We start from the raw sequence: 24,872 nt of genomic DNA, 5'->3' as shown, positions 1-24,872 counted from the left end.
TCAATTGCTTTATGTTTGACAATTTCGGAAAATTGCTAAACGGATGCCACTCGCAGATTTAGCAATATTCGTATAAATGATCATTTGGCACGATGTCCGTTCATGCGTCACTAATTGTTAATATTGTCTAAGGATTTGAGAGCAAACAAACCAAAAAGTTCAAAGCGCAGCACTTCTGTAGCCTATTTGCGGAGAATTACACGCCTTTTGTTTTATAAGAATAATCTTCAAAATGGGTTTCAATTTTAAAACAACAGGTCTATGGTTTAGAACAAAGCTTGCAGTGGAGTTTATGATTGCCAATTTTGTAAGATGATCCAAACAGCACGTTCGTCTCAATATTTTTGTAGTGAACTGCAGAATCAGTGGGAATGAATGTGCTAATTTGACTCAAGCTTCTCCCCGGGCAGAATATTAGAGGCGTAGAAGAGACCTGGGACAAGGTTAAACTTGACTTTCATCGTTTAAAATCGCACAAGGTGGATATGTAGCATATTGTATACTTTTTAGTGAAAACAAAAGTTGCAATATGATATCGTGGTATATTTAAACGGCCCGTACTTGCTGGTCCGTACTTGCATCAGAAAACCGAAACAAGAGGTATCGCAAACGTGATTTACACGAACGAAATTTGTTAATTACATCGTGATCATAATTGTAGCGTTGTCGTCATGACGACGTTTGTAAGTAAGAAGTTATTATTATTCCGAATATTTATACAGGATATAGCTACTTCAGTGTTGGAAACACTTTTATCAATGTGGGTCCTGTGTTCGGAATGTATACATTAAGTATACACCGCTATTACCTACCCAATTTCCCTCACATGGCATGGGTTGACCCGTAGCTGTGGTAAAGACACTTGCTAAACATGCCCGCGCTGTGGACCGAACAACGGACCTTGTGATTACGAAGCAACTCCATAACCACAAGGCCACGCGCCAACAGACAGATAACAATGCGTATTTATAAAAAAACAATAATTTCTAACATTATTTATACAAAATTATATTTTTTTAATTCATATAACTTAACTAAATATATACTTTTGGTTGATAGAAGACTTGGTAAGTTGAGACGGAGAGAATGCGTGTGAATATTTTTTTCGGTATTCAACAATACATTTAAGTGCAAAAATAATTATTGGAAAGAACGCAATGCTTGCAAGTTTTGTAAAAAAAAAAAAAAAAAAATGTGTAATTTTCATCGTGCTCGACCAAAACAAAATATGACAGCTGTTTCGAAGACCATTGATAAATCATGCTTTGTGAAAAAAATCTAAAAAAAAGGACATTAACATTTAACGTAAATTCGCTAGTAGGTCTTTTAAAACACTCCGAGGACGTTTTCACGTTTACAGGGTAATGAATACAAATTGAGTTGAATGTTACAGCTTTGATTTATTGCTGATGTCAGCAGTGAGACCCCCCGACTAAACAATGCTCGTCACGTGTTTTGATACTTTAACAGAAAAAGTGTCTTGGAAGAACTTTTTCAGTTTTTGAAAATTTAAAAACATTTATTCCTGCAAAAAGTAACCTTACTTTTGAGCTCATGAACCGCAAAAATTTATTGCTGAGAAATGTTCCAGTTAGAAATGGCCTCAAAGTGCGATAAGAAAAAACTCATAAAAACTAAACCAAAAAGTAATTTCTCATTTTCAGAAACCTTAAAAGTTTCTTCACCAAATACTCTCTTTCCTCACAGTATAGCAACAAATAAAGAGGCATTACACAAATTACACATAAAGTGTAAACAGAATATGTAAAAAAATAATGAAAGAAAAAAGAGTTTAATATCAACAAAAATCATGCAAATACAGAATGCAAATGGTTTCTTTTGTTTGTTTTCTTCATAAAATATTCAAAAAATAAGTTGTTAGCTCAGAAACTACAAGAGAGTGTTTTAACTTGCAGACTTTATAGTGTGTTTATTCAAAAAGAAATGGCACCCAAGAATTATCCGAAGAAAAAAATCATAGGGAACATACTTCAAGACAATGTTTTGATTCTGAATAATTCAATTTACATTTTCGGAGTTCAAAAACATTATTCAGTCAAATAACCCTTTTGGCATATTTTAACATGGAAGGAACTCTCGAATTTTAACGGACATTGCCTATTGCTTAAAAAAAGGACACGTGTCATTCGACCTTGGAAAGTAAGACGTCTTTAATTTCTTACCTTGGATAACTCACAATCGTGAATAACCTCGGTTAATGGCAATTTTTTGATACCCACTGAATAAAAAGACCAAACCATATAATCCTGCTGCTATAAAACAGTTCCTAAAAAAGACAAAGTTACTATTATTCAAATATATTTTAAATATCACAAAAATTCTTAAGTATATTGGAAGGAAAATTCGAAACAAAATTAGATTCGATAAAATATACTAATATAACGTATAATTAGTTAGTAGTCACTTATACAAAAATATGTGAGCGCTATTATAAAATGTGCTTTTTCCTCTGAAAGAATATATGCGCTAAAGGTATTGTAAACACCCATATAGGCTTAGGCAAATTATATAAGCTGTGCTATGCAAGGCCAAACTTTTCAAAATTTTTAACACTCCTCAAATGGTTCTATTTTGGCATACTTTTCATATGAGTTGAGTCGAGCTTGAGCACGGTTTGTCACTGATTTCACAAGCTGTCTCAACTCAATGGAAATTTTGACTTTTGTTCGGCCAGCACAGCTTATATAACAGACCTTATTTGAAATTGAGGCTATTTTTCTAAGTACTCTAGCATTTATGGTAGCCATTTCTTTTTTTATTGTTCCTGAAATTTGTGCAGCAGCGAAAAAAAATTTAATAAGTGAATTAGGGACTAAATTTTCACAGTAGACATTCAAATCGTGATCTGACTTTGGCATAGCTGAAGAAAACCTGTTACAATTCTACCGTTACTGGTGTTTTTATCAGGAATGTGTCTGTTAATTGGGATAAATTCCAAGAAAAAATTTAAAAAACGAATACTTTTAATACTTAGTAGGGAAGCCTATACCAAGAAGCCTATACCAAAATTAGGAAACAGTATTTTGGGGAATATGTTGTATTTAGATATTCATAAAACAGAGGGGAAAATTGTTCTGTATCAAAGTTAGAACGTTATTAAACAAGCAAACATTAACATACTTTGAGGCTTCATTATATCCATTAGGTCCACTTGGAACATCTTCTAGTAAAGACACAGACTCTATCCGAAAGAACACACCCATGAGGATCTATAAAAAAATATTATCAAAATTTGAAGCATTCCAAAACACATAACAACACAGTCAAAGCTTAGGTGAAGACATACTAAATGGTTTGTTTGACGAAACGTCTTATACAAACAAGAAATAGGTGGGTAGGCTGTTATTAGCGGACTATAAAATATTAGTATAACGGACAACTCAACTATTAGCTTTTACCTAAAAACATCTAAGCATATTTTTCTGACGCTAAATTGCATTAAATTTTTCATATATACTAATTTCTGACCTCAGAGTTAATTATAAATCATAAAATTAATACTGATTTAATTCTTTACGTTGAAATATAAAATATGGCTAATACCATAAAGGAGGAAATTTTGTTATAGATTTTCAATGGGCTAATGAAAAAGAAAACGACCTATATTTTGTGTCCAGGATTTTCTAAAGCAAGGGTAATATAGAAAATATCAACATCTTCTGAAAGAATTTATCTATAATCTTGTAATGATAAACTTTCTTTGTCTGCCATTTTAAAAAATGGTTAGTAAAATATGCTATTATTTTATACAGAAGTGTGCATGCACTATCTCATCCGAAAATATGATATTTGGTCTTCCTGCTAATCCGAATTAAAACAGGTGGCGCTAATGAGTCATTAACAATAAGAATTAACTCCAAATAGCACATTGAACTCACTCCAGATGAGCACAAAGCTTTATAAACATATTTTTAAAGACGAAAAGGCCAGTTACATTAGGGAGAGCAAATTAATCGTTTCATTGATGATTGCATTATATATAAACAATGAATAAACAACTTAAAAATTACCTTCCAAGAAAAATTAAGTTGACCTAAATTGGCTTATATTCATACGCGATTTATGAATATAAAGTTTATTTTCCTTAATTCGCACTTACAAGTTAATAATGCCTATTCAAAGATTCAAAAATTCACCTCTGACACAAGGTAAAACATCTAAAATGTTGTTTTATAAATTTCTTCACCTTGAGTGCTCTTACGTCACCTGTTAGAAGATCGTAAATCATCTTCACATTGAAATTTTTTAATCAAACTCTAATAATTTATTGATAATGAGTATGTTTTCCCTCGTGAAAATATTAGGAAACTTTGAAAATGAATACTAACTGCAGTTGAGAAATCATCATTCAATTGCAATACCGAGAAGCTGTGACGCAAAAAAAAAAGAAAAAAAGAGCGATAAGGAAAATGTTGTAGAATTTCGATTTGAGCCTATCAGGCGAAATACTAGACCAAGCACTGTCTCGGATTTCAGTTGGGAGAGCCGTGATGAGGATACTATTCAAGAAGACGTCGCTTCACGTGTTGCTGTTGCTGTAAGCACGTGGTGCAAGTGTGGAAAGTGTAAGATAATGCCGAGCGAAGCGGAGTGTCATTGTTGTTGCAAATTAGAATCCGCGAGTTTTGATTTGCGATTCATACGCACATGTCAGTATTGCGATTCTGCTAGTGTGAAAATTATACTTTTTTTTAGATAACTGCAGTAAAGAACATGAAAACTTCCACAGTAGCTATCACACTTTTAAAGGAGGTTTTAAAGACCGCATTGGTAGGAATCCATGACACAAATGTGAGTCATCTACCACAACGAAAAAACGTAACCAACAAGTAAATATTTTCAGTCTTTAAACATAATTACAGAATTAAATATATAAAGTAAATACAAGTACTATTTTATATTTTCAGGACTTATAGGTATGCAAGTTATAGACAGTTTACTTGGTGGGTGCATAATAGTATAGGAAGAGAAGTTCGTCGAGTGATACCTAGTTGTGTTGTCAATAAAATAAAAGACGTTTTCCGAACAGGGTTTATGTTGGTTATAAAGATGGTGAACCCGTACCCGAAATAGACATCGCATGGGCATTGAGGGAAGAAGAAGAATTGGATTAACATTATTTATACAATTTTAAATATTATTTAAGCCGGGAATACTTTGAAGATAGTTCGATGGTTGTTTCTCTACTTGGCTTTTCTGCACGAACATGCATATTTAATGAGCTGAATATGGACAAAGTCAGAGAAATGAAGTAATTAAACAAATGTAAAAAGGCAATTTCGTCCCCATGCTACTTTTACAATAGCTTCAACTTTCATGAAAACGGCTAAACAATGGCAGGGGAAAATTCACACAATAGTCCCAATTACATTGATGCGATTCAATCTTGCAGTTGACGGTCACTCAACAGTGATTGGTTTACGGTTTATGGAAGAGAACCGGGTACTAACTTGTGTGCACGGAATGCCTTACCTGTCGTCGTAAAAAAACGTATTCGAATTAGATAATAACGTATGAGTTCGATGAATGATGATAAAAACGAAAAAATCCTCTAACCTTCTTTTTGTTTTTTTCTTTCAAACTCAGTTCTAAAATCAAAGAACTCGGAAGTAAAATGAGCTTCACAGATCTTAAAATTCTTTGGAAGTGTCTCCTCTCTCTTGATCAGTTTGGGAAAGTTGAAAAAAATAAACCTTGTTTCTTTTGGTGGTTAAGACAACTAGGTACTGCGCAAGAAGCCATATTATTATTTAAAAAAAGGATTCGTCCTTATTCATCAAACGTGTGGAACTTTTTTTTACAAATCACATCCAATGCGCAAAGTTTCGCCTCTCATCCGGGGGTCTGAATGTGAGCTTCTAACTAGTGACGTCAGGCGCATAATTATACTGTTAAATCCTGACTTGCAAAATGGCGAACAAGTGAGGTGAAGGCTTAAAAACATGAGGTAAACATTGTCTGGTTTCTTGAATACTGTAGTGATTTTACCAAAATAAACAATAAATTGTTTTTTCTGAAGATGTCATGAATTGATTTAGGTCAACTTGATTTTTATGGGGAAGTAAGCTTTAACAATGCCTAACCATCAAACTTACTAAGTTGCAAAAAAGTAGAAGTACAATTGCAGAAATGTTAACAGGTCCATTCTCTTTAGGCAAAACAAATTAGTGTGTATTCCTAAATATGCCAGTCATGGGAGGTCACATAACATCATACTTGGTTTAAATTTCAGCCACTCTTTAAATTAAAAAAAGGTTTTTTGAAGTTTGATTTTTGAAATTTGATATCATAACAAGCAACAACAGGTATGTATCTTGGCAATTAATTGTTTTAATAGGGCACTAAGAAGGGTGATAAACAGCTGTCAATACCAGAGAATAAGGTTGTGTGTTACATGCTATATTTGATAGTAATTTTGCTAATAATAGTTCTGACAAAAAACAATGAAGTGACAAACCTGAAAGAGGGCGAAAATATTCTAGTATAAGACAAATTTTGACAAGGATGTGGTTGGCAAAAAGATTGTGGTAGACGGGCTTCTCATTTTGAAAATGTGTGCTTACGTGATCAATCACGTATGACAGTTGACCATGTTATGTGATTGTGTAGTGTACCTAATTTGCTCCAGGTACGAAATTTTTTAAATGGGAATTTATTTGTTTAACAACCCTGTTTCTGCGGCCTGTCTGCCGATGTTGTGAGGTCTTTCGGGGCTGATGTCGTAGAGTCGATGCTCACAGGGTCTATTGTTTATTCCAATATGGTAGCTCTAAACTAAACATTGCTAGCATCACAGCATATTGATTTATAGAGATAAAGAGCCCACCACACATTGATAAAACAACAAGTTTTTTTTTTAAATATAACTATTTTTCATTAGGAAGTATGTAAACGGAGGTACGCAGTTCTTCCTGTACCTCATGTAATTCAGGTACTCAACAGAGCGTATACCTCATAGCGTATACCTCATAATGCGAAGCCTGGGTAGAGGGTGAGGTCGTGGTTGTGGTGGACATGGGAAAGGATGTGGTATTCAGATTGAAGGAATTTGCAGTAATAAACAGTTTGATTATTTAATTTACCATAAACCCTAATTAGGGAAGCAGATACTAGTCTCAAAAACTGTTTTAAAACACCAATTGGTTCAGTCATTGCAACACTGTTGGGCTGCCGACAATGCAAGCATGCCAGAAGACGACCAGTCAAGATAAATGATACTCTGGGGGCACACTTTATAAACTATTTATTTGAAAAAGAAAATCTAAATTATGTGATTTCTCTTTTCTCACCAACTTTCTCTGTTGTCTGGCAAGACTTCATGGTTAGGATCTAGTCTAGGATCTAACCACATTCCAAATTTCATCAGTACTGAAACTTGTGTATTTTACAGAACACCATGGGGTATAACATTTAATTTATTGTTATCTTTGCAATCCGTCATTTAATACAAAACAAACCTATTATATTATTACATGGGCAGAGAAGCAGGAAGATCTTGACAGTTTAGAAAGGAATGATATGAGAATAGTTAGGTGGATGTGTAACGCCAGTCTGAGAGACAGAAAGAGTTCAGATGAGCTAAGAAGCAGGCTAAGTATCCGTAGAATTAAAGATGTTATCCAGATAAGAAGATTGAATTGGTTGGGGCACTTAGAAAGAATGGAGGGGGATAATTGGGTAAGAAAGTGCAGAGACTTAATAGTTCCTGGGGCAAAGCCCAGAAGCAGACCGAGAAAGACTTGGCAGGAGGTTATAAGGACAGACTTGATACAGAGGAAGTTAAGTTTAAATCTAACACAGTCTAGATCAGATTGGAAGAGGATCATTAATATATCCCGTTCAACCCATGCTAGCATGGAAAACGGACGTTAGGCCGAGAATGATGATGATGATGAAACTAGACAGGGTGGAGGATATTTTTAAGATTAAAATGTAGCGGCACACATGCTCTCCTCCCTGGATCTTTTTTGTTAGTTCGCTTTACTAGGTTTTTATAATGTCACACACACTTTTTGAGCAATAGAAAAAGATAAATGGCCATTTTTAAAGCAGCGATCTGCTACAGCAGGTATTTCAACCATTCTAGTCATAAAATACGTTTTAAAATTAATTCCAGGAGAATTAATTCTGAAGCCACAGAATTGAGAGATAAATCACACAACTAGGACATTTCAGCAGATTTCTTTTTTGTGCAAAACCTGCCCTGTGCATTAGCATTTTTGCCAAGGTTGTTTTAAAGGTACTGTCCAGTAAAAATATAATAATAAAAAAGTAACCTGAACTGAATTTTGCAAAAATATAAGTGATTATATTTCTAAAGTTTTACAACTCGAATAACTTTACCTTTATGTTTACAAATTTTTCATATCGCACATTGTCGAAAAGCAAATTTATACTGAAGCCATTCCAGATGAAAGAGAGGCCAAAATAATATTTTTGTTGTGACGTAAGCGTTGGGTTCTCGGCGAATCAAAACATTGTAAATAGAAAATGATTGTTTTACTCTGAACAATATTACCAGATTAAATTTAATTTTTTTTTTAATATTTTACCCCCTTTTTAAAAAAATGTAGCAATTTATGAATATTTAATTTCAAAGCATGCAACTCACTTCCAGAGATGAACTTTATGTTCCTGTCCACACAAACAGAACGTCTGTCTCTACAAAAATTTAAGTAGATTATTTTAAAAATGTATAAAAAGTATATCTACACAGACATCCGTTGGAGTGGCCGATGCTCAAACGCAGACAGCATCGTGAGATGATGAAATGAAAAAATCTGACGCAACATTACAAGTTAAATTCCTTGACGGAATCTGAATCATTTTTTGTAATACCAAACTATCAACTGTTGTTGTCATATCGTACATATATCGTACTCCAGAAAACAGACCAGCGAAAGAAGAAATTATAGAAAATACGCATTAAATAAATTGTGTTTTATGTACCTTTATACTTCCTCGACAATTATAAACCTCGTTTCCAGTACCCCTATTCTATTACCAAAGCTACCTCAATTAGCGAACAAAATGAAATACTTATAGTTCGAGGTTATTCATATTTATACTTTTTTATACTGTAATGCTTCGAATAAACGCCCCCAGAAGAAAGATTATACCGCACATTGATTAAAATTGTTTAAATAACACTTGGGCATGAAGAAAAAACCCCAGTAAATTCGGACCTGCTATGGTTTCCAATTGTTTTGTCAAATGAAGAAATTATATACAATTAAATCCATGACAAAATGTCTGTTCTGCCTGTAAGTGCAGTTTTGCAGACTTGATTCATCCGTGCTCCATCGGCATTCACCTCCGCATAAGTTAAGAACTACATGGCTGGATTTCTTGTGTAAGGCAAAGGGGCCAGGCAAAAGAGATTTATGTCTACATAGTTCTTTTAACTAGGTCAGAATTCATTGAATTAGCTTGGATGGTCAGGTTGGCTATGAATAGGGTTGCTCATGGATGAAAAGGACCAGGACTATTCGATAATTCTGAGATTTAAAAGTGTCCGACCAAGCCGGAAATCTATCAGCGTTTTGTCCGACGAAAGTTCTAAACGAGCTAAGTACATGTCCGACCAAACTGGAAATGTGGCAGGCATTTTGTCTGACAAGACTCCAAAAATTATTTCAAGGGTTGCCATCGCACGCTATAAAATGGGATTTTATAGGTTGATTTTTAAAACTCAATATCTATTTTTCAGGTGTGCGATTAATTGCACGCCTGAAACGATTTACGCGTGTGCCACGGCGTGCGCGTGCTTCTCCTGGAAAATACTGTTGTTTTATGTTGGACTTATATTATAGAGCTTAAAAAGTTAGCTAACAAGTCTTTTTAAATTTTTTTAAAAGCTCTTTTTGTTCTTAAGATATTCACATTTAAAGAATTTCAGATTTAATTATGCTGCATGAATTATGATGTCATATTTGAGTAATAGCAAATTTGGACATTTCCTTTCCTCAGTAATTTTAGACCTGTTAAGGGGTTGCATTCAAACTTTATCAATGCATATATAAAGGGTAATTGATTGACATAAATGTTTTTGCTAAAATGACACTCGCTTGCTCATCCCAGGTCTCTTATTTTTTTGCTGACGACTCAATAACTCAGGATTTAATAATAATAATAATAATAATAATAAATATTTAAAGTGGCTAGCCCAGAAAATCACAAAAACCTATAGTTAGTGGATTGTTTCCACTGGGGGCCACTAGAACAAAAAAGAAACAAAAAATGATAAACCTTAGACTGCCTCAGCTCAATCAAACATAGTAACATTTATAATCTGTGAAAATTGAAAAGAAAAAGAATAAAAAACAAAAATTAAAAAGTTAAAAAGTGATCTCCATTAGAATTTGCCAAATACATTCGAGATGGAAGTCTTAAACGAAAGCAGACTTCCATCACAGGTCACTTGGTCTGGAAGATTATTCCACACTTTTGCATGTTGTTTTAGGAAAAGAGTGGAGCATAATTCCTTTATTTTGGAGGAAAGAGCATATTTTGAAAGCATGTTACAGTTAAAATCTCCCAAGATAAAAACTTCTTTTTCTTTTGGGAGCTTGTTAAAACACTGTTTAAAATGAGTACACAGGTTTTCGGTACTCTGCAAATCACTACCTCCAGGTGGCCTGTAAACCCCACACACGTAAATAGGTTTAGTTTTTTTCAGGCACACTTTCACCCATAGTGATTCAACATTTTCGAAGTAAAGGTGTTTCAAAAGGTGGCTATCCAAGTTTTCATTAACAAAAATTAGAACACCCCCACCTCGTCTATTCCGATCATTCCTATAACAAACATAGCCATCAATTTTAACGTCATTGTCAGTGATGGTGTCATCAATTTTGGTTTCACAGATGGAGAATACATCAAGTTTTGTTTGATGTAGCAGAAGTTTAACATAGTCTAGTTTGGATGACAGACCATTAATGTTGAGATGGGCCATTTTTAAGCCCTTCCCATTTCTGATTGCCTCAAAATCAAAGTTTTCATCAATAGTAATATTGATGTTGTCCGGAATTTCGTCACCAAATGACTCCTCATTAGCAAAGGGCAAATTACGAGAAAGACAGGGACTGCAAACGAAAAACAGTTTATCTTCAGGAGTCTTCATAAATTGTTGATATTTTTTGTCAGAAATACGCTCACATTTTTTATGAGCCCATAATCCACACTTGTCACAGGAAAGTGCTTTGTGTGTTTTTGCCACAGGTTTTAAGCATGAAGAACAGGGATACTTAACAGGACCTGGGTTGAGGCAGATGTCCCCTGACAAGAGGATTAAAAAATAGAAATACTTGTGCCTGCTTGGCTTAAGTTTTGATAAAGCCATTAATTTTAATTGGAGAGTGAGCTGGCTTTCAGAAACTCTATTGCAGGCATCAAGTGAAGAGATAGAAAAGAAACTCCTATCTAGTCGACTCATTTCGTTGTTGTTGGGTGAGCTACTTTTGAACGAAGGTTTTGTATTGCTCAAAAATACAACGAACACAAAAATCAGTTTTAGCGTAAATGTGGGGTTTCCTACCTGAGTAAAGTTATTTTTAAGTCGTAGAGAGATCATTCTACGGTTATGTGCTCTTCCAAAACTATGTTTGAAGGATCTAAGGCAAGCCCATTTCCTTACGATGTTACACAGAAGGAGCAGCAGGAACCCACAACACAGCAAAGCTACCATATTAGATGATAGATGGATAAAAAACTGACTGGGATAAAAACAATTTATTAACAAAAACAATAATTTAAAAACTTACAAAACAACAGATTAAAAAAATGAAAAGATAAAAATGAAGTAAAAAAGGCAGTACAATATATATTAAATCAAAAAGGACTTAGCTGTCAAAGCAGGAGCTCTTCAAGCTTTAGTCTTCTTTTTTCTTTTAGCGCGCCAAGACCGGAGCGTTTTAGATACGTCCGACCTCAACGAGAGCTAAGCACGGAATGTGACCAAGAAAAATCAATTTCAGGTATTTCTTCACCTTCTTTGAAGCCAGTATACACCCTATTCGTACTTGGATATTCTCTATGTATCTTAGACACGACACAAGATGGTATAACCTGACGAACGCCTTTTCCCAAGTGGTTATGAACAAACCAACAGAATTGGCGGCATATCGATAAGATATAAAAATATCATTCTCAAATAAGATTGGAAATACTATGACAACAGAAATTTCAAGAGTGCTAGCGAATTACTTGTTAGAAACTTCGTCCTTTTTTTAAGTCCACAGCTTTCCGAATTGTGGAGAGCGACTAACGCTGCCCACAAAGTGTTCTTTAAAATCACAACTGCATTGAAATTTTTGCGCTCTGTTTAGTATGCTCTGTTATACACTTCTCATCTAAAACACTGTAGAAACCTTGTACCCAGGCGCTCATTTAAAATACAACAATCAGAAAAATGTGAGGTCAAATTATATAGGTACCATAGCTGCAAGTATTTTATAATGTCCACCTCGTTACAGCACAAACACTCAACAGCTGAAGGCATCCTCTCACACTTTTCACATAAGCAGCATTCACTGACATCTATCTATGTACGAGTAGCAGCAGGTGATTCTGGTGTGTTTGGTTTATTGTCATTATAAGAGGGAATTTGTTGTTTGTTATTGGGTTGTTCTGGCTCAAAGTGAAATCCAATTGTGTTTATATTTCTGCTTGTGAACATGATTGATAAACATAAAAAAATTTTGTTGGGAATATCATTAACTTTTTTTTCTTAATTTTTCTTTCTGCACGCGCCAGTCTCTACACGGGGTAACCCAAAGAATACGTCATTGCATAAATTGCGTATATTAATGTTTTTACCCAGTCCTTTTCCGCGTTCAAAGTTTAGTAAAGATGGCGATTGAGAATGGCATGGTCAAGTAAATAAATTCAGTTTAAACTTATGAAAGACAATTTTGGTTGCATCTAAATACTTTTTTCTATACTTTTGTGCCGAGATGTAACTAATATCAAGTTTTAATTTTTTACAGAACAGTACCTTTAGGGGATAGTCAAATAATGAAGTTGTGCAGAGAACAGAATTGCCAGATTCCTGCAAAAAGTCATTTTATAGAGAATCAAACAATATGGTATATGCCAACTTTGTATCCAAAGAGTTAACACGGTAAAAATACAGGTGTGCATCACAAACCACCGTGTGTAGAAAAAGACATACGTAGTGAAAAATTTTTTTCCAACTTAGTCCAAAGCATGACTAAAAGGTATAGTAACACATGAGATTTGCCACGCAGCCAGTCAGTCTAATCGACATCCAAAACTGAATATGTTTCGACATATCCACTTTCTGATATAATTTTGGTGTTCGACACAGGCCCCCTTGTAATGGGTGCAGCAACGCAAGCAGCTAACCTGCCATCCATCAATCGAGTAAAAACCGGTGAAACAGGATAAAACATATTTGGGAAAATAGGCAGGTGTTTAGGGTGGTTTGATATTACAAATCTGTTATACTTGATTTTCTAAAGGTGTACCTTGGAGCAAAAAAGCATACCTAACACAAATCCTACATTATGTTAAGGAAGAAAATCTTATAATATATTCTTATAACATATAATATATTCTTATTCTTATATATAATATATTCTTATAATATACCTTTCAAACCACGGGAACCAATCTAATTTGTACGAAATATATATGTACAAGTAAAATGACGACTTTTGAATGAAAAATATTACACTCGCTGTTGACCAACTTGAAAATTAATTAGTTTAATTGAAACAAGATGTGAACACATGGAAAACTGGAAAAAAGCATTGGAAAATATCCTTTTTGGTGATATATTTTGTAACAATTTTTATCCAGCTTAAAATATTATGTTAGAGGAATTTGGATATACTTGACATATCCAATTTCGGATATCAATCAGACTGTCAATAGAATGTTACTAGTTAGAGGTCATAATTTCATGTTTTTTTTCTCTTCTTTGTATGTAGCTAGCTACCTACATTAAAAATTGTGCTTACAATTAGTTGTAAGCAAAATTTCAAAAATTGTCCGGATGGGCAGCAAGTTATTCCAACTGATATGAGAGACCTGCGAGGTTGTGTTCTGCCCAGATTGCGAAAACGACCTGTTTACAACCGGGACAGCCGGATTATGTACGCACGGCCCGATTATGTTTTATTTGCACTGTTATGTCGTGGTGACTGGATTATGAACGCTGATATAAATAGCTGGGAGACAGGCTGTGATTGGCATTTTCTTCGAGCTTTTGTAAATTAAACATTCTCTGGAAGATAGAACACCCCTAAAAACTAGACATGGCAAAACAAAAAAGTGTCGACGTAATTCTTAGTATAAACTACCCTTGTAGTAAATACATTTCAACATAATATACTTTGAAGCAACTAAATTTCACGGAACCTAAATTATTCTTTTTGCGGGAATTAATTTTGGTGAAAAGTTATTAAACTTGCGAATCCCAAAATTTAGTATTTGCCACGAATGATATAAAAGCAGTCAGCCCCAATTATATTTGTTTTATTTAAGTCCTATAATTGTCGAATAATATTTGACTGTCATACATAAGTCGGCCTGCCCCGATTATGTTCGTTCTATAATAAGTGAGAAATAATATTACACTGTCGTATATAAACTGCCCTGATTATGTTCCTTTTATAAGTGCCAAATAATATTTTTTGAGTAATAAGTTGGCCTGTCCCGATTATGTTGCCCTGATTATGTATTTTCTGCCCTGTTCTTAACCGGGGCAAGCTGCCGTACTTAATCAGGCCAAAGTTCATTATCCGGGCAGAACAGTTGCATCCACAATATAGACTTTTTTATCATGAATGGCATGCTTACACAAAATTAGGTTGCGAGATCAAAAGAGGTAAGATTTACTTACCAGCATTATTATACCCCATATGCTCAAAACAAAACAGCAACTTGATAATTTAGGCCCACAAATTGGCATTTTTCTGTGACTGTTTGACTTAATGCGGATTACTATTTCTTCGGTTCCTTCGCTTTGATATTCAAGCAATCGATTAGTGGCCGACATCATACAACCAGCTGTGTTTTGATCGACGCAACCTGGCACATAAAACAAGAATGTTAACAGAACAATTATCAACCATAAACAGTGTGAACGTATAAGTAATTGCTGAAATATGACTTTTGAAAAAATTAATAAACTTATTGTTTTAAAGATAAATGTATTTATTTAAAAATATATTAAATATACTCTATAATGTTAGGGTGAATTTAAATAAATGACTTTTTGAGTATAGTGTACAACTAAGAATTAATATTCCGTATTGATGCTTTGCCCATAATTAGTAAAATGCGTACCTTCCGATGATTATGGATATGACCGACAAATTAATTTCAGATAATCGTCACCAACGAAATACTACTGAACCGAGTTTTTAAAAATTAATTTTAAGGCGCTTTTTCACTAAAATAGAGTAGGTGACAGCCGCTTATTGCGTTTCTTCTTTCATCTGAAATCCAATTTTATTCGAGGGATGGCAACTAATGGCAACGCATTTTATTTGGCGACAAAAATTTCTCCCGACTAGTAGTAGTAGGGAGTGATTATAATCAGGTTTTCGCTCCTTCCACACCTTTACGCCCAAAAACCCCGCTTCCACCACTTCCACCACCACCTCAATCCCAAAACAAGTAAAAACTAAATCATATGCTGATATCAACAAAAATAATATATAGTACCAATAACCAACACAAAATAATATGAAATGCCAATAACCAACACAAAATAATATATATGATATATACATGACATCATCAACGCATGCGCAATAGCATATATAGTATATATGCTGACATCAACAAAATTAGAATATGAATAAGAATTATCATACTCAAAATATGACCGCGCCAGAAAAATTGTTGATTGATCTTATTGTATAATAATAAAGATGTCTATTCATAAACATCTCATAACGCCTGATCGAATAGTCCGTGCTGCTTCATGGACACTAATGTTCGTACCCGATTATTTCATAACGCAAGAAATGTGCACTGCCGTAGTTCGTGAACATCCCTGGACACTAATGTTAGTACCCGATCATTTCAAGACCCCAGAGATGTGTATAGGAGTAGTCCAGCGCAATCCGGGTCTGTTCAAGTATGTTCCGGATTGTTATCGAGCCGTGGTTACCCGAAGCCTTTCCAATAAAGTATGACAACTGAGTACTGCGACGAATGTGGAATTGCCCTAGATAAATATGATAGATGTTCCTGTGGACGGAGGTTAATAATACAGAATAAAATGCTATGCTGGCAGCATTACATGATGTACATCACATACAACGGAGGTTATTGCAAATGTAAAAATCCCTAGTTGGCCCTTGGTTATTAAATAAAGGATGTTCAAATTTTACGGAAATGATATTGAAACAAGAGATTTCTATAACGAACCAACTGTGCTCGATATCGACGAGGTTCAAATTGAGAACGTTGTACTCAGCGATCCCATCCAAGCTAATAAGGGTAAGGATGCTAGATTTGTAATAGGATATAAACATGATAATAAGATATCGTCGCTGCTAATTATAACACTGAGAGGCCTATATAGCAATGGTGCATCCAGATACGATGATGGATCTTCGCTTACCATGTCATTCAATATGCATCAACATCCTGAGTGGCTTGAAAAATATCAGAGTATTCTGGCTAGGATTGAAAAATTATATGGTCATGAATTCACGACTTCATCAGTGAAGAATGGTAGATACCTGAACACAAAAATTAAAGAATTGGATGGTAAAATAAACACGTATTTCTACGATCTTCCAGTACCTATGCGACAGCCGTCGATATGTACGGCTATCATCAAGCTATCCAGCATTTATCAACAGGGGAATAAGCATCATCCTCAGATTTTGCTTGAGGAGTGTAAATAAAAGCCTGTTCAACAACCCTTAAGGACAAGGCATATTATTAATTCGGATGACGATGACCAGGAACCATTCGTTGTAGTTTAGTTAAAACTCGATATATTTTTGTATATTAATGTTGTATACAAAATAAACAACGAAAGATTTGAAAAGAGAAGCGAGAGAATTAGGGATCCGTGGGTATTCAACCCATAAGAGAGCTGATCTCATCGCCGCGATTCATAAGGTAAAATATAAAGATATTACAAAACAGACCGATGGTCCATACTGTAAGCCATGCTCGGATATCAGAGGCCTCGAGACAAAACAAAAACGAAATATCATCTATGACGGTGATTTTATGATTGGTGCAACTACTGGTGAAATACTTGGTGTCATTTAGTGTTTTGTACAAAACATTAAATTATGAATAAGTCGGCGGCTCATCTAGATACCTCTTGCATGTTGAACAGATTGAAGTTTTTTCATAAACTCTTGTTTGCCCTCCTCACGTCCCTTCTCGACTAGCTGCTGTCTCTCTCGTTCATTAAGCGATTCTGCGATTTTTCTGGTTCTCTGACGTATTTGCTCTTTGAGTAGCATATAGCGTTGCTTTTCCTGCATAATTAAGCTAATTCATAATCACTAATAACAGCCCTACTGATAAGGTCGATAACAGAGTTGAGTTTGGTCTCCGCCAGCAACCTTATACCCTCGTGCTTCTTGCGTTTAACATCTAACCTCTTACCAGCATTTTTCAGACCTGCTTGACCTAATCCCACAGCTAAGGTGATGCCTCCCATGGCTACAGCCAATGGTACACCAATTCCAGATGACATGCTACCAATGCCAACACCCGAAGTAATGACACTTACGGCCAGCAGACCATGATCGGTGTATCTAACCCACGTACCATGCATTTTGAACTTTTTGACGAGTTTGTCCCGCTCTTTAATCTCATTACGTAGATATTATTCCACTTTTTCGATTTTTTTGATTCTGTACACTTGAATTTCGTTATTCTCTTGCTCAGGCGCACTCGGTGGTAAGCTCGGGCATAATTTCATAACATCATTATTATTCATTTATTGTATCAGAATATGCATGGTAATTCCTACGAATGAAACATTTTTATCGTGGTGATACTCATCCGTCGGCATAAAAATTAGTTGATCCATGGATCCCTTCAAACGTAGATATGTGGGGCTATCAAAAGTCCAAGTTAACATCTCTCCCCATGAGATCTCTTTTGTTGGTAGCACCGCGAGAGTTTTAGATTTTTTCCCATCCAATAGGCAATTATCCTCATCGAGTTGGTGACAAGTGAGTCTAAGCCTCTGGTAGACATCGGTCTTGTATAAGCTATCGTGATCACCCTCTGTAAACATTGATTTGGTATTAAAATTATATCCCATAAGATCCGTCAGTGTTTTATCTACTATCGCAACATACCCTTTATTAACCCTAATCTTACATACTCCATTCCGTCACTCACCAACGGCTGTTGGTGGCCGCAGGTTGATGGGGATTGGGCCAAATTCATCATACCAACCTCCCAGGGTCTGACATCGGAGGGATTAACCAAGCTTAGTGAAAGTATACGCGTCCACGTAATCTTGCTATTAGGATCCCAAGCGAGTGCCAAGGCCTCAATCCTAGGCTCTGGCGCCGATAAATATACAGCAAGGCAAATATTATTGCAGAAATTTGAGGCCCTGGTTCAACGTGACGAGAACGTAGGTCAAGACATTACGGAATTTCAAAAGGTGCTCCAGTATGCACGGACTCCAGTAAATTTCGTCGTCATGTCCAGCGTGTACATGCTGCCCTCCAACATGGACCTCCACATTGGAAAGATTGTGGGGTATAACAACAACGTTGTAATAGCGCCCTCCAACATAGATGTAGGTGTGAAGCTACATCTGAATACCATGGCTGTCAAGTATGAGGCATCCTTCACCACACCTCCGAGGCAAAATATTAAGAAAACCACGCCTCATACCAAGGAATCCCTCAGACAGCATGAGGATACCAAAGCCACGCTGGTTACGGTCGGAGTAGGATTGATCCTTGCCATTATATGGATGAAGAAATAGGTCTAATCTGTTGATCAACAAATTAGACGTGAATTTACGACCTTTTTCCTTTGTTCCCCACGTAAGCCACCACTATACCTACAGCACCTGCTATGGCCAAATACAGATGTCTCGCTATATACTCCACGACTTTGGCGGCCACCTGGAAGAAAAATGAGACCACGCTGCCAATGATTCCTGGGAGGGCAGCTCCTGCTTTGCCTGCCAAATATTTTAAAAATTTCCCGAGTCTCTCCAATTGTTTTTGCACAAACCCCTTGGTACCACTTCCTCCAGCACCTGGTGCTGCCCCACTACCTCCTGTGAGTGCTAGGACCAGGGTCGACACGAGCAAGCCAATGGCACTCACGATGCTCGCTATAGTTATCCCCTGCTCTTTGAATAGAATGCTGAGCTTTTCACGTAATGATACATCATCTCCAGCTATCTTCATCAAAGTATCTTTGATATTTTTCAGTTGGTTGTGGATACTAGAGGATAGTAAACCATGAGCTTCTAGAATGGCCTGTCTTTCATTCCTTAGCCGTTCCAGGTCCTCCCTAGCATTCATGAGATCTTTATCCCAGATAGCTACCTGTTCCTCGGATGCTCCAGGTGTGACCTTCTTGCTCTCGAGCCTTTTACTCTTTGCTTCTTTATCTCTGATTTGAGAATCATACAGTATTATTTTGGCTTTTAGCATCTTCAGGTTACCCCTGAAAGTCTAAAGCTCGTGGTTAAACCCCCTTCTTTCACGTTTGTCTAAGGCTTCTGTAAATGAAGTATCCTCCATGAGGCTCTTCGTGTCATCTATTACGTTCTCGAGTAGCGGTAACATTTCGATGTCATCAGCCTTTTCATTGACATTATCCAATTCGTTAGCTAGTTGCTGAGCCATTGCCTTTGTTTGGTGTTGTGGCATTGGTAAACCCTATGACCCACAAGCGCCTTACACCCAACACCGTCCGTAGCACTCCAACTGTTTTTAATGTACCGTCCTTATTTGTAAGCGTTATATCCTTGTCTATACCGTTATAGATGAGCTGATTACCTTGCAGTTCGAACTTGTCGTGGTGTCTCGCACTCGGCTCTCCCAGCTCCCCACTAAGAGCTTCGTAGAGGCTATCAACTTTTGAATTTTGTAGCTCTCGCCTTGCCGTGAGAGTGTCACCTCGTGAAGATGTTGCAGGCGTAGTGCTTGTATCAGGAATATCCTTGGGTCGAAGGATCTCGCTCTCGCTACTAAACTCCTCAGACTCCTGTATATCTTGCTCTTCTGTAAAGTCTTCATATCCAGGATTATCCATAGTTTATTTTAACCCATGCACCGCTATAAATAAAAAGAATGTCTCTTTTTGGAAAATTAGACCCTTACAAGCAAATCAAGACTATGCTCGGCATGAAAGGCAAGAAGCAAAGGGTTAAGATAAGCCACGTGCCTTCACCCATTGGTGCCAATGAAGATTTGTATGTGCATCTTCCTAATATGGGGAGAGACGATGTAATTTTTCCTGGATCAATAAAGTTGTTGTTCGATTTGGAATTGACTGGTACCAATACCAGGCGTACTATAGTTTCAAATATAGGCAAGGCCCTGGTACAGAGCTTACGGGTTACGTTGAACGGAAATGAAATACAAAACATACAAGATTACAACGTGCTCCCAGTGTACCGTGATCTCTGGATTCCAAATTTTGATAGGGACAATAACCTAATTCTAGAAGGTATCAATCCAAACGATGGGACCATAAGAGCTCTACAGGTAAAAGCCAGCGACCATGTTGGAAATGATGAAGAGAAGGCCATAGTCGAGCTTACGGCAACACATTTTGTATTCCTATGGGCAAGATGTTCGAGTTGACGAGTGATCTCCCGTTTTACCAAGCAGGCTTACACGACAGGCTCTGGGTTGTTATCCATTTCGCGCCATATGGTGACGTGATAAAGGACTTAGGTACCCCAGCCTCAGGGTCTACGGCTGCAAAGGCAGCTGATTCCTCCTACAAGATCAGCAATAGCTCGCTAGAATTCGACAAGGTTGTAAACGAGGAGCTCGCAAGTGCAATGATGCAAGATACTCGAGATTGGCTCTACCATACGAACGTATACTCAGAAGTAAGGTCGTTACCATAAAAAAATCTGATACGAGTTACAACTTGCAAATTGATACTCCGGCCAAGAGTCTAGGGGGCGTGTTACTCTTATTCGAGGATCCAGCCGTTGTCAAGGCATATGCTGGGAATAATGAAAACTTCTATAACCCAAAGATCGAGAAAATCTCTATTACTATTGAAGGTTCACCTAATGAATTGTATTCCCACGCTATGGTGCCGAAGGACCACCTAGAGCAAGTAGCGGGGCTCTTGGGATCCTATGATTCTATCGTGACTGTTGGACAGTTCTTTACCGAGAGGTATGGGCTCTTTGTCGACTTTCGTAGCAGTCCGGATCACAGCCTACATGGTAGTGGGTGGCCTCTGCAAAGACTTAGTGATGGCATAACCCTCCACATTACAAAGAAGGCCGACGGTACGGGGAACATAAAATGCTATGTTTACTTACTCCAAGACGCGCAATTAAACATCCTGGATGGCAGGTTCCACAGTGTAGAATATTAAGAGATCAAAATTTGTTTTTGTAGGCCTTTGGTCTACAAAATAAATGGCAACAATTGGTGTACTCGTAGCAGGTGCAGCGATCAATGCTCTGGCTTTCAGTGGGTCAAATTTTTTGTTCAGCAAACTCAGTGGGCACGGCGAGGAAGAAAGAAAACGTCATAATTTAGCGGTTGAAAAGCTTCAAGCTGCCCAAGCCCAATGGGTAAGGGATAGGCAAGCGAAGATTGATGCATACAATAAGAGAAGGGAGGAGCAAAGGCAAGCTGGGGAGAGTCTCAAGGACCTCGATGAGGGAATGCCGACAACCGATGAAGCTGAAAAGCTAAGTCAAATCTACTCTGCTCCAGAAAATCTATGGACTGAACGAAAGGCCATTAAGATACTCGCTGAAAAATCTGGTCTTTCCAAAAAGAAAGTCATACATTGGCTATCTCAGTTGCTCTGGCTCAGACATATTAAGAATCCTAAAAAGATCAATTACCCTCATTTCACAGTTACAAGGCCGAACGAAATGCATCAATTCGACTCGCTCTACATGCCCCATGACAAGCTGTATGGTAATACATACAAGTATATCCTCACAGGCATCGATGTTGCATCACGCTTCAAGGTGGCTCGGCCGTTACGTACCAAGAAAGCCAGCGAAGTAGCCGACATGATCAAGGATATATACAAAGCAGGACCTTTGCGTTATCCTCAGACTTTTCAATTTGATAATGCGTCAGAGTTTAAGTCTGATGTGACCAAGCTGTTAGAAGCCAAAGGTGTCAATATTAAAAGGGCAACTACTAAATATCACCACACGTTCACGGCGTTCGTGGAGTCCTAAAACAAAGTATTAGCACAAAAGCTTTTCAAGCCTCAAGATGCGCAAGAGCTTGCCTCTGACGAAACTAGTACCACCTGGGTGAAACACCTATATGATATTGTAAAAATCATGAACAATTGCAAGACGGCTATGATTGGTATGAAACCGTCATCTGCCATCAAGCTTGATGATGTCCCACTTCCAAAAAATGAGAAGCACACAGAGGAAAAGCGTCTACCACAAGACGGGCTCTACCTCTACCTCCTGAAACCTGGGGAAGAATACAAGGATTTGAAACGACGCGCAACTGATGCCTTTTGGTCGCAGCGTACGTACAGGCTGGATCGTATCGTGACAGGTCTCCTATACTACTTGGCAGATGGACCTGATAGGAGTTTTGTGGCGGAAGAATTAATGTTGATTCCAGAGGATGTAGAGGTACCTCCGGAGCACGTTAAAAATTGGTAATATTTCTCGATGTTTTGTGGCTCATATGAGCTACAAAAACATATACACATTATGACATATCGATATCATAATACCCCTCAAATAGCTCACGCGTGGCATCATATGGTAAAGTGAAATGATTGCGCCATGAGTTCTCTATACCAAGATTATTATCCCTGAACCTATTGCATGCATGTACGGCGTTGGGATCGTCACATATTGGATTTCTTTCTACCATATCTGGATACATATCCCGTAGGGTACGGAGTTGATCATTTAAAGATCTACGTTGACAACGAATAATGTAATGGGGATGTTGGCCTTTTTTCCCACATTCATTAGGATCATTTTTATCAATAACACATATCACATTATCATACGGATAACCGGTACATACCGATCGCGCAGGCTTGCAATCTCTAATGTTCGGAAATCGAGTTGATTTTCTCGCTCTTGAAGATCGTCGTTAAGCATCGCCAGAGCTTGGCGATGCTCTTCGATGGTTTCTTGTAATTTTTCGATGCCCTTTTTAGTTAACCATTTCATAATCTCGACAGCCTTAGGCTTCCTGGAACGCGCACAAATCTCCAAGGCACCGTCCAATGTCACGAAAGCATCGTGAGGATTGTTAGTTTTCCCAAGGACCTGGTTAGTAACCAGGCCTATTTCATGACGGGAAATGGTTGGAATATATCGATATCCCTCTACAATATTAGCAATTCCCAGGAACCTCCCGATATCTGCTCTTTTGAACATAGGCTGATTTTGCGCATCGAATAGAGTTTCGATAGCTCCAGCAGGTAATGTGTTAAATTCAACAAGACAAGACATTTTTATTTGATTTACATTGCCCCAACCAGGGTCCCAATAAGTAGAACGGTTATGAATCCGAAAAAAATGGTGTTCCTATGGATCCTTTCTCTCCCCAGTGCATCACGAAGCTCTTCATCAACACCTTCCAGTTGATTTTCCAGATAGAGTATCCTATCCATTTCTTTATAACAATTTTCTAATTGTCTTTTTTATATTCTGATATATGACATTTATTCTAGAACACTCCAGACTCTGGGATGTTCTAGACGAATATATAGGCACGCGTGTGTTGACTTTTTTAGTTGAGCTTTAATTGTATCCCAATCCTCGATAAAGTTGCTCTCATTATCGATCTGTATGAGGTCCGATCTCTCGCAGGGATACCACGTAAATAGCATTTTTTTCTGTTCCCTTAGGTTTTTGGGAATCGCGGTATAACTGTGAGTCAACAGCCATAACGAATGCTTCCTGTGCCTCCCGCTAATGGCTAATTCAAGCAGACTCTGGCGTTTTTTATCCACCGGTGAGGATATTTGATAATCGTTCAATCCATGCAAATAGTTGAACCTGAGGTTCTATCAAAAAAACATAGTCATCCTTCCAAAGCGAGGATCTCCTCAAGTACGCCGTGTTCCATCGAATTGTTGGGCATAGAATCACGATATTATGAAAGTGGCCCATATACTCATTCTCGAGAAGGTCGAGCACACGTTTAGTTTTGCCACAGCTTGTGGGGCCTGTAAATATAGCTGTATGGGGTTCCTTGACAATATTTAGCATGTTTGTTGTATGCCCATGGGCATACAACAAAACCTTGAAGGTACTTACTTGGGTTTTGGGAATATTCTCGCGGGCAACCAGCCCTTGACTTACGGCCATTTCGCGGCTTCCTCGCCCCGCGGTGAAATACGCTACCATTTTCATAACATCATTCGTGTCGAGTTTTGTGCTGGGACTCGACATCCCAAGGAATCTCTTACCAACCATGGCATATCCAAATGTGAACCCGAGGTCCACAATTGTCTCGTATATCATATCAATAATCTCTTTCTGTTGGGGAGTTATGTTTGTAGACATGTTTATTATATCCTATTTCATCTTAAAAATATCAATATCGTGGTTCGTGGTAGGTTTTTGCTGAGCCACTGCAGCAGGCTGCTGGGTACCTGCGGGTCTCTTACGGATAAAATAGTAGGCACCTCCAATACATACAATTATTGCAATAAGG

General features: G+C 37.2%; 1 protein-coding gene across 1 annotated transcript; it reads right to left on the bottom strand.

Moving 5' to 3' along the window:
- Nucleotides 1-1,180: 1,180 nt before the first annotated feature.
- On the bottom strand, nt 1,181-15,064 carry LOC130641838 (ribonuclease kappa-B-like). Its single transcript, XM_057448826.1, has 4 exons — nt 14,888-15,064; nt 3,142-3,230; nt 2,184-2,287; nt 1,181-1,278 (listed from the first exon to the last, which is right to left on the bottom strand). Exons 1-3 carry the CDS (start codon nt 15,044-15,046, stop codon nt 2,194-2,196), a joined length of 342 nt encoding a protein of 113 aa, XP_057304809.1. The 5' UTR covers nt 15,047-15,064; the 3' UTR covers nt 1,181-1,278; nt 2,184-2,193.
- Nucleotides 15,065-24,872: the final 9,808 nt, after the last annotated feature.

Source organism: Hydractinia symbiolongicarpus, chromosome 4 (assembly GCF_029227915.1).
Source record: "Hydractinia symbiolongicarpus strain clone_291-10 chromosome 4, HSymV2.1, whole genome shotgun sequence".
Lineage (NCBI taxonomy): Eukaryota > Metazoa > Cnidaria > Hydrozoa > Anthoathecata > Hydractiniidae > Hydractinia > Hydractinia symbiolongicarpus.
The sequence above is the reverse complement of the archived record's forward strand: the minus strand, read 5'-3'. Positions and strand labels throughout refer to the sequence as shown.

Bases quoted from the DNA above. Each gene is read 5' to 3' on its own strand.
- LOC130641838 (XM_057448826.1), bottom strand. From the start codon at position 15,046: ATGATGTCGGCCACTAATCGATTGCTTGAATATCAAAGCGAAGGAACC. The intron at 3,231-14,887 runs GTAAGTAAATCT...ATTTTTTTATAG, and splicing joins TATGGGGTATAATAATGCTG to ATCCTCATGGGTGTGTTCTT. The intron at 2,288-3,141 runs GTATGTTAATGT...TGTCTTTTTTAG, and splicing joins GGATATAATGAAGCCTCAAA to GAACTGTTTTATAGCAGCAG.